The sequence below is a fragment of the Myotis davidii genome, unplaced genomic scaffold, assembly GCF_000327345.1.
Source record: "Myotis davidii unplaced genomic scaffold, ASM32734v1 scaffold299, whole genome shotgun sequence".
NCBI classification, from domain to species: domain Eukaryota; kingdom Metazoa; phylum Chordata; class Mammalia; order Chiroptera; family Vespertilionidae; genus Myotis; species Myotis davidii.
Genome location: NW_006293088.1, coordinates 204,628 through 215,326, shown reverse-complemented (window position 1 = coordinate 215,326; position 10,699 = coordinate 204,628). Strand labels below are relative to the sequence as shown.

At 55.4% G+C, this 10,699-nt stretch overlaps 1 protein-coding gene across 1 annotated transcript; it reads left to right on the top strand.

Moving 5' to 3' along the window:
- The first annotated feature begins 2,515 nt into the window (after positions 1-2,515).
- On the top strand, positions 2,516-5,477 carry NBL1 (neuroblastoma 1, DAN family BMP antagonist). The gene is made up of 3 exons (XM_006766643.1): positions 2,516-2,710; positions 2,808-2,919; positions 4,017-5,477. The coding sequence occupies exons 1-3, from the start codon at positions 2,541-2,543 to the stop codon at positions 4,278-4,280; spliced, it is 546 nt and encodes a 181-aa protein (XP_006766706.1). The 5' UTR covers positions 2,516-2,540; the 3' UTR covers positions 4,281-5,477.
- The last annotated feature ends 5,222 nt before the right edge of the window (positions 5,478-10,699 follow it).

Sequence of the window (10,699 nt, the reverse complement as noted above, 5' to 3'; positions counted from 1 at the left end):
TGGGACTCGCGGAGCTCAGGGCTGCTGGCTGGGGAAGCTGAGTGTGGCCCAGGCCCCTCCTCCTGACCAGGGCGGGGAGAGGGTGGGTGACTTGCCCTTCTGTGGACACAGCTGACCCTTAGGATTAACTCTCAGCTATGTACTAGGAACGGAGGAAGGTCAGGGAGGTGGCCTTCCCCTCCTTTTATCTCATTTCTCTTCAGCTTCTGCCATTGTGTGACCCTAATCACCAGTCCCCATCCTCTGGGCCAGCGACTTCCCTAAAAGACTCACTGTTATCTCCTAGTAAACCTTGTTATTTAGCCACAGCCCTGACCTCTACTCACCTTTCGCCTGATCCTGGTCCATAGCCTCTCCTCATTCCAACTCCTACTCAGACCCGAGAGCTCATCTCCAGGATTTCATTAAAATCCCAATCTCCATTCCAGATCCTAAGGAAACGGAATCACTCCCTGTTGCTTGTTCCCTGGCCACACCTGCCTGACCTTCCTGAAGAATCATGATGGGGTCAGGTACAGGACCGAAGTCCCCGGATTTCTCCGAGGTCTCTAGGTCCAGCCTGGGGAAATACAAAAAGGACAAACCAACAAAAAATTAAACTTGCTAAACATTAAACCTCTTCTGGTCGGCCACGGCCAGACCCTGACTCCGGCGAATTCCCTGGGGACGGACAAGCACCATTAGGAGTGAGGACGCCTCCTGGCTGCCAAGCCTGTGGGAAAATTAGCGAGGCTGCCAGTGAGGAAGCAGTCCATCCTATTTTGTTAGGATGTGGTTATACAGGGACTTTGCTGTCGATCTTGTGAGCGAGACGGGAAGTGTGTGGGTGAGAGCCTGGGCTCTCAGACTCCTCTGGGATGGGGGCAGGCTGTCAGGCTCACCTCCTCCTGCTCTCCCCACGTCACCCCCTGGAGCTGAGGGGACTTGCTGGATGGAGGAGGTCGCAGCCCTGCAGGCTGGCCGGGCCCTGTTTGTAAGCCCAGCTCAGCTCAGGCTCTCACTGCAGGAGCGGGCAAGACCTTCCCCCAGCATGACCTCCCCTCTCCCCCACCCCCCCAGACTCTGTATAAAATACCTGCCACTTTATTCGGAAAGTGGGCTGACGGTTGTTCTGCATGGGATGTCCAGCTCCGAGCCAGTCCGACTTTAGTGCTGGGCGTCTGTGGGACCGGTGGACAGTACCTGACCCCCGCTCCTGTTTCAGCCCCTCCCAGGCCCCGCTGGGGACTGTCCCTGGCAGAAGCACCCCAATTGACTGAGCTGGCCTGGTTCCCACCCTGGCTGCATAGCAGAACCAACCTGGAGCTTGTTAGATTGCAGACCCCCACCTGCCCTAGAACTTCCACTCCACAATCCCTGGGGAATTCTGAGCGTCTACCAGGTCTACCAGGCTTGGGAACCGGTGGTCTAGGGCACCTCACTCATCTTACAGGTGGGGACGCTGCCGCCTGAGTGTCCCAGGTCACACCCCATGTGTGGACTCCTGACTGTCCAGCGCCCTTTCCCCAGTGGACCTCCTTGCGGGCATTGCCCTCCTTTCTGAATCTCCACCAAGCCTTCCTCCTCCTCGTTTTTTGAGGTGTGTGTGGGGGGACCTACAGAAGGTGAATTTGAGGAACATTGGGAGAGTCCCCTCTGTCCGGATCCTTGGGACACACATTGCCCTGCAGCGCCATCTGCTGACAAATTCTCGTATTGTCCTGGTGTCTTGCTCCATTCAATTGACAGAGCGGGTCAAGTGCTTGGCTTGGACTGCCTCCTGCTTGTCCCAGGTTTGGGTGGAGCTGGGGGATAATGATGTATGTGTGTGTAGACTCAGGGCTCAAGGCTTTGGGGGGTTATCCAAAAAAGAAATACTTCTAATCGGGGTTAATTTTTTTAATTTTTTTACGTGGGGTTCAGCCTTCAAAGTGGCCTAAGAGTTCATGTGACATGAAGATGGAGGTTAGCTTTCCGGACATCAGAATACTGACCGCTATGGCAGCATGTCCAGGAGACATGCTGGATGGCCAGCCCTCGAGGGCATGCACTGTGTGGGCAGTTTTTCGTGTTTGCCCAGAGGACCCACAACATCAGGGAGGAGGGAGCTAATGATGGCTCAACCCTCAACACGAGCTTGAAACTTAGTGTCCCACCGCGTCCCAGCAGCAATCCTTCGCCATGCACAGCATCCCTTTTTGGACGAAGACGCTGAGGCACAGAGGGCACAGTACTTTGTTCAAAGCTACCTAGGAAGTTATAAAAATAACTGACATGGGGTGTGTGTTATCTGCTGAGGGCTTTTCGTGTCGTGCCTCATTTCATCTTCACGACACCCGTTGGTGTATATACTCTGACCAGCCCCAGTTTCGAGGTTCAGAACGGATGACTTGCCCAAGGTGTGGTTGGTTAGTAAGTGGGAGAATTGGGATTTGATCCCAGGCAGTCAGATGTCAGAACTCATGCTTCCAACACCACTGCCCCCCCACTTGCCAGCGTCCTCAGCCTGGCTGGCCTCACCGCAGTTTGTGCTCAGTTCTAGGACTCTGAAGGCCACGGGCATGATGCTCCGGGTTCTGGTGGGGGCCGTCCTCCCCGCCATGCTGCTGGCCGCCCCACCGCCCATCAACAAGCTGGCACTGTTTCCGGACAAGAGTGCCTGGTGCGAGGCCAAGAACATCACCCAGATCGTGGGCCACAGCGGCTGTGAGGCCAAGTCCATCCAGAACAGGTGGGGTCCGGGGGCCTGGGTGGAGGGGAGGAGGACAGGGCTGCCCGTCCCTGCCTCTGCCGCAGTGACCAGGGCACGGTGACCTCTCCTCCCACAGAGCGTGTCTGGGACAGTGCTTCAGCTACAGTGTTCCCAACACCTTCCCGCAGTCCACGGAGTCCCTGGTGCACTGCGACTCCTGCATGCCAGCCCAGTCCATGTGGGAGATTGTGAGTACCGCTGCCCGCCCCTGCCCAGCCTGCCATGCCCCACAAAGGCCGGCGTGGTCTGGCTCGCCTGTCTTCCTAGCTTCACCTTCTCTCACCTTCTTCACTGGCTTGACACCTGACACCAGCTCACCTCCTTTCAGTCTCCAACACCTGCTGGGGTGGTTGCCATCACAGGGCCTTTTGCACATGCTCTTTGTGGGAACACCTTTCTCCTCCTGGCCTAGTTAACGTCTGTTCATCCTTCCGCTCTTAGCTCGAGCATCATTTTCCCAGGGCCCCTGTCCTGAGCCCCCGGGCTCTGTGTGTCTCTGCTTTGAGCATCCGTCACCGCCTCCGTTTTTCATCTGCATTTGGGTGATGTTGATGAGTCTGTTTCCCGCACTGGACTCTGAGTTCCTTGAGGGACTATCCTTGAGCCCCCAGAACTGGCATGGAGTTGAAGGAGGGAGGGAAAGAAAAGGAAGGAAGGAACTAGGGGGACCAAGATGCTAAAAGGGTTCCTACAGGGCAGACCTCAGCTAGGCTGGTGGTTCCGGGGTGAGGGAGCTCTTGGAGGAAGTGAGGTCAGACCCAGAGGTGAGTAGAAGGTACCTGGGCAATGTTTGGGGCAGGTGGTGGGGATGGGTTGGGTGAGGACCTCCCAGGCAGAGGGAACAGCATGTGCAAAGTCTCATGCAGATCAGTCAGCACAGTTGGTGGGAGTGGCGCAAAGTCAGGGGTGGAGAGTTCGCAGGGGGCAGCCTGAAGAGCCGGGGTGGCCTTAGTAAGAAGCCAGGATTTTCCTCCAAGTGCCAGGGGGAGCACTGAGGGGAATTGAGTCAGGGCAGGCCACATTGGATTTTGTCCCCCAGGGGGGCCCTCTAGCTGATGGGAGGCGATGGAGAGGAAGGCGGTAGGGCTGGGTGTGGGGAGACAAGTCAGGTGGCATCTGCAGGCTCTCCCCGTCCCTCCTGGATGGGCCTGCAGAGCTAACTGGGGTCTCACAGGTGGGCTCAGATTCCAAGTCTCTAGGATTCCTGGGCCCACGAGGATGTGTGACCCCTGAGGCCGCCCTGCCCGCCTCGGGCCCTTGGAAACCGCTCTGCTGCCCTCCCCAGGTGACGCTGGAGTGCCCCGGCCACGAGGAGGTGCCCAGGGTGGACAAGCTGGTGGAGAAGATTCTGCACTGCAGCTGCCAGGCGTGTGGCAAGGAGCCGAGTCACGAGGGGCTGAGTGTCTACGTGCAGGGCGAGGACGGCCCGGGCTCCCCGCCTGGCACCCATCCCCATCCCCATCCTCACCTCCACCCTGGTGGGCAGACCCCTGAGCCCGAGGAACCCCCTGGGGCCCCCCACACAGAGGAGGAGGGGGCTGAGGACTGAGGCCCTCGACGCTTCCTCCCCGCTCGTCCCCCGTGGAATTCTGGGAGAAGTGTGTGGGGAGAGGCCGAAGCCCCCTTTTGGCACTGGATGGACTTGGATTCAGACTTGGACTTGGAATGCTTCCCGGTTGCCATGGAGATCTGAAGGGAGGGGCTGGAGCTAAGCTGCACAATTTAATATATTCAAGAGTGGTGGGGGGACTCTTCTTCGGAGGGGGGTTCTCTTCCTTTTTGCCTCCTGGAGCTGTGCCCCTGGGAGGGGGAGAGAGTTGGCTAAGCTGCTGAGGTGGGGGTGAGGCCGTTGCAGATGGCGGGATAAGGCCCCTGTAGCCTCTGGCGGGGCAGGGCCCCTGGGGACAAGGGTGGAGCTGGGCCCTGAGCTGAGGGTGGGTCTCTTGCCGCAATGGCCCTGAAGGAGGGGCTGGGTCTGGGCTGGGAAGGCCACTGGCAGAAGCAGGGAGCTCCGGCCCCACAGGCTTGCCCAGGGCAGCTTCTCCCCGTGCACTGAAGTGGCTCTCCCCCCATGGCTGGGAGTCAGGCCTGGGCAGGACCCTGCTGACTCATGGCCCTGGAGCCGGGGCCTGGCTCTTTGGGCCTCTGGCTTTCTTGGCTTTCCAGGGGTCGGAGGGAGGCAGGGAGGCGTTGTCCCAGGCCAGGGGGTGGGAGTGACCCCCAGCCCGTCAGCAGAAGAGCATCCCTCCTTCCTTTTCTCTGAGATCTTTGTGCCTCCCACTGCCCCTAAGTTCTAGGGCCCTCAGAAAGCTGATGGGACAGCCTCACCCTGTTGGGGGAACTCTTTCTAAAGCCCTGGTGGTGGGGAGGGGTCTCCCTTACTCAGATTCCAAGGAGGGACCTGGGTGGGATGGACTCTGGCTGGGCCTCAGGGGCGAGGGCTCTTGTGAGCAGTGTTCACTGTGGCTCAGCTGCCTGATCCCCGCGGCCTCCCCCTCCCACTGCACTTTAACCCTAGAGGAGGTGCGGGATCTGACGGGGCGGGGCAGTCGGGCAGGGAAGCACTGCCTGTGTCTGCTCTTCTGTCCCCAGCTCTCCTGTCCCCAGCAGCTTCCAGTCCCTCCGGCCCCTGTCTGAGGCACCCTGCTCCTCATGGCTGTTCTGACAAGAGCTTCTGGAGCTTGTAACCAGTAGAGTGTCCCCCGACGGACCCTGAGTGTTCTCATGAATAAATTCGTTCAACGCCCGTGTTCTCTCCCTCACTGGCTGGCTCCGCTGACCCAAGGTTCCTGAGGGGCCCAGCGGTGGGGGCTGGGGAAGGGTCAGGCTGCACGGTGCGCCCTGAGTAGGCCCCCCTGCATCGTGGTGACCCTCTCACTTTTCTGCCAGGTGCACTGCCCCCTGGGCCCTGTCACCCAGCTCCTGTCTCCTTGGGTGCCCGGTTCTGGCCTTGCCTCTGTCCTGGGTGGGCTTCCCAACTGCTTCTTTGGTTTGACCCTGGATCCCTTGGGCTTGCCTCATGGCATCCCTTTTCACCCTCACAGTGACCCAGCATCAGCCCCTGGACCCCAGCCTGGCCTGGCCCAGGAGAAGGGGAAACAGACAAAACCGGTGCAGTGCTACACACACACACACACACACACACACACACACACACACACACACGCATGCACGCAAACTGGTGCTGTGCTAAACACACACACAGGTGCTGTGCTACACACACACACCGAAACACACACACACTGGTGCTGTGCTACACACACACACACTGGTGCTGTGCTACACACACACACACACACACACACACACTGGTGCTGTGCTACACACACACACACACACACATGCAAACTGGTGCCATGCTAAATAATTGACATAAATAACTCACCTATCCTCACCACTGCTCTGTGATACAGGTATTGCCCTCATTTTGCAGACGAGGCATGGGAAGTGCAGAGGGGTTTAATAATGTTCCAGGGTCATGCAGTTAAGAAATGTTACCAATGGGACTCAAATCCAGGCGGTCTGGGCTAATAACTCAGCTCCGTAGGTGCTGGTTCTTAATGACCTGCTGTGGGATGGTCCTGGCACCTCACAATGACTGTACGTTTGGTAACATTAGCCCCATGCAATTGAATGTGGGCTCCTCCCCGCCCCCTTCCAGTTCTCCATTGGAAGGGACAGCGTGAGGGCTATGATCTCCTTTCTTCCTCGCACACATTGCTGTAACCACTGCATACCAGGCAATTTACATATATTATTTCTAATTCTTGGAAAATGCTCATCTTGCTAATGAGAAAAATGAGGGTCTTAAAGCCCTGGGAGTCCAATCTGGCGCCCTCTAGTGACGGCCGTTGTATACTGCACAGGATTTCCTTGATGTCCCAAGCCCTTCTTTCATGGCGGCTCCGCGCACTGTAGTGCATGTCCTGAATGTCCCAACGCGAGAATGGCACCTCTTGCGGTTGAGCAGGACACAACTTGCATGATCACCCACCGTGGCCCTGCATCCCTTTGACGTGGAATTGGGTTGGAGAGAAGTATACCTCCTGCATGCAGACTTCAGTGACCCCTCAGACTTGGAGGGACAAGTCCTGGCCATATCAATGGTCTTTCTATGAAGCTGGAGGTGAGAACTCGCTCGCTCGCGGGTGCAGAGGAAGTCCCGCGGGGCTTCCGAGGACTCAGAGACCAGGTCCAAATGAAAGACCTACTGGGGCTTGGTTTTGGTGCCGGGCCTCAGACCTGAGCACCAGGCGGTGTCTTGCTCAGGAGCTGCCTCCATCCTGTGTATGGAACAAGGCAGGGAATAAATTCATTCATAAACATAAATTAAGCGGCTGCTTGGAAAGAAAGCAGGAAGGTGGGTTGGCGAGGCTGGTGGCAGGCCTGGAATGCTAGTCAGAGTTCAGACTTCATGCGCTTTGCGGAGAGAGCCCTGGAGGTGTCTGCGCGGAGCTGAGTTTCAGCAAGAATAAAAGAAGGCTCGGAGGAGGAGGAGGGGGAGGCTGGAGAGCAGCTGGGAACCGCGATAGTTCAGGCCGGAGGTGATGGAGGCAGAGTTAGGCAGGAGCAAAGTCTGGAAAGGCGGGGCCATACGGCGGGGGCGGGGCCACGCGGCTGAGACGCAGCTGATTGGATTTGGGAGCCGCAAGTGGGAGGGGCCAGATTTGAGGGACCAGAGGCGCGGGGCTAGTTGTGTTAGTTTGCCAATCCGAGTGAGATGTCAAGTAGTTGCTGCCAGTTTTTCTCTTCGCCAACCTCAAACTGAACCACAAGAGCCTAGAAAAGAAATTGCAGCTCCCCCACCGCCCCCTCACCGCAGGGGATTAAAATCTTTACAGGGGATTAACACCGGCACACCGCCCTGTCAGCGCAGGCCCCGCTCCGGGTGGGCCGGTAATTGGCCCCAGCTTCCCCGCCTTTCATGGAGCCAACAAGCCCCACCTTTTTTTCCTTTTTTCCCCCTCTAGCTCCAAGCCTCAGGGAAAATCCAGTCGGCCTGGGTTCAAATCCTGGCAGGGCCACTTTTTCGCTGTGTAATCCTGAGCAAGTCACTCAGCATCTCGGAGGCTCCGTTAAAACGGGGAATAATGATCACATCTTCACTCTCAGGGCCATGGCGCGCTTTCCGTCAATCAATACATATAAAGCTTGAAACAATGTCTGGAGTACAGTTAGGCCTCGGTAAATGCCAGCCACTATTAAAATATTGAGCATGAATGATGGGCCCATCACGGCTTGTGGTTGGGCTGACAGCTTTGTTCATTCACTCATTGAACGTCTACTTGCTGACAGCCTAACATGTGCTGAGGATACAGCAGGGAGCAAAACCAACAAACCCCTCGTGAAGTTTACCTAGTTGGTCAACGTGTTCCGTGAGGGCAGCTTTGTGCAGGCCTCACATCCCCCCTGGACCTCAGCTTCTCCATCTCTGGAATGGGGAGCTCTCGTTGGTTCTCCATGTGCTGACAAAAGCGGGGGCCTGGGGCAGAGGACTTCCTGACTCAGCTGTCCCCTGTGGCACCAGCCTTCTCTAGGAAGAGAGCAGCCCGTGTAGGAGCAATCAACCAAAGCCTAAGCATCCTTGAAGGCCCCTCTGCGCCCTAAAATGTGAAGGAAGTCCAGGACATTATTAATTCATTATGAAAAGACAGATTTAGAAGCACACACAGGAAGAACTTCTGAAGTTCTTAAATGCAAGATAATAACAGTGTGGCCACAAGGTGGCACCCCTACCCAGGCCAAATCTTGGAAAAAAAAATTATAGCAAAGTACAGATCATAATATAACAAACATTTGTGACTCTATCACCCAGAATGAACAAATATTAACATTTTTATCATGTTTTATTTAGTTTTTTTTAAAAAAATAAAGGCTGTCAAACATTACAGCAAATGTTATAGCAGAGGGACTAATATTCTATTCCACTATATTCCACGAACTTTTCAAAGCTAAAATTGACCAGGCAGCTCCTCCGGGTGAAATGGTTTAAAAACTCATTCTGTCCACATCCTTACCACCCCACGTTCAGAGTAGCAGAAAACCGAAGCGGCTTTGGCAAGTTCACAGAGCAAGTAGCAGAATCAGGATTCCAAAGCCAGGTCACTGGGCTGCAAAATCTGCTGTACACAGCACGTCCTAAGGTCGCTGTTGGTCAACCAGGAATCCCTGGGCCGAAGGATTTACTGCGGAGCTGAATGCATTCCCATTGTTCAGATGGGAACACTGAGGCCAGCAGCTAGCACTGACTCAGCACCATAAAACTTACAGATTACGGAAGTTACTCCCTCCCCTCAACAACGCCGTGATGTGGGAGGAAGAAATTTCCCTCTACCTTTCTAGGTTCTTCCAGCCGGTCTAATAATCCATTTGACATGAGACAATTTGCAGATGAGAAATAGTGACCCAAGGAGATGGAGCTGCTGGCCCTAAGTCTACAGAGCTGGTGAGCCACAGAAATGAGATCCCAGGTCTGGTCTTATTTTATTTTTATTTTTAAAATATATTTATTTATTGATTTCACAGAGGAAGAGAGAAGGAGAGAGAGAAAGAAACATCAACGATGAGAGAGAATCATTAATCGGCTGCCTCCTGAACACCCCCTACTGGGGATCGAGCCCGCAACCCAGGCATGTGCCCTTGGCTGGAATCGAACCCGGGACCCTTCAGTCCGCAGGCTGACGCTCTATCCACTGAGCCAAGCCGGCTAGGGCAAGGTCCGGTCTTTCTGACATTCACCCCATGCTTGGTATACAACACCCTATTCCTCGGGGCGTCAGAAACTGTCGGGGGGGGGTGCAGGTGGTATTGGGAGGGACAACAGGCCTCCTCCTCCCTCTGCATCTACTGCTCTGTGGGTAAGATGGGGGCTCTGAGCAACAAATAGTGGCTCATGGGTGGGTGAATGGTGCTGCAGGGTCTTAAGGTTTTTCTGCTTTGGGTGTTGAGCAGACCCAGGTTTCAGTTCCACTTGGGTGAGGCACTCTGAACCCCAGTTTAACATCTCTCTCAGCATCGTTATAGAGTCAGAGCCATGCAGTACAGCTTTTGGGACATAGCAGGACTCACACGTGGGAGTCGCCGCAGGATGCGCCTCCGTGGAATGCAGGTTCTTTTCAGCGGAAGGCAATGGAGACCCTCTGGGCTCAAGAGAAACTTGGACTTCTCCCTTAAAAAATGTAAATTTGGGGCTTTGCCCATAGTACCAGTTATCACCAGAAATAACCTTTTTTTGACCTAGCTATATGACAGGGCGAACATCTAATTACCCAACACCTGCTCTTCTTACCCATCTGTGAACGGCCCTCCTCCCTCCTGAAGCCTGAGCCCTAACCTCATCCTTAGCTCAGATGTCAGACACTCCATTTGCCGTGTCTGTCTCTGAACCCTTATGTGTGTGGGGTTCCCGTATGTGCATATGTAATTAAGTTTGGTTATGTTCTCTTGTTAATCTGCCCACGTCAATTTGATTATCAGACCGGCTGGAAGGACCTAGAAAGGTAGAAGGAAATTTCTTCCTGAAGAACCTAGAAAGGTAGAGGGAAATTTCTTCCCCCCCCCGCACATGACTTCTCTGTTTCTATGGAGGGAAAAAGGTGTCCTCCCCATCCCACCCCTGCCTGCACTCTCTAGATTTCCTTTATATTGCTCTCCATTACCGTTTTCTCTCTAGCAAGTCTCTGTCCACTAGAATGTAAACTCCACAAGGCGGGAGTCTGTTTTGGTTACTGTGTGTCAATTGGTCAGAACAGTATCTGACACCGACCAGGTGCTCAATAAATGGTTCACAATATTGATCTGTGAAGTCTGGGTGGGCAGGCCCGCCTGGGGGGGCAGTCCTGGGTGAAGGCGGGCCCCAGGCGCCTCCTCCGAGTTCTTCCTGCGCCGCTGCCACGTGTGGGTTGGGGAGGGGAGTGCGGGGCTGTGGAGGCTGCCACCGCTGGGGAGGGGACCTGCTGGGGCTGGGGC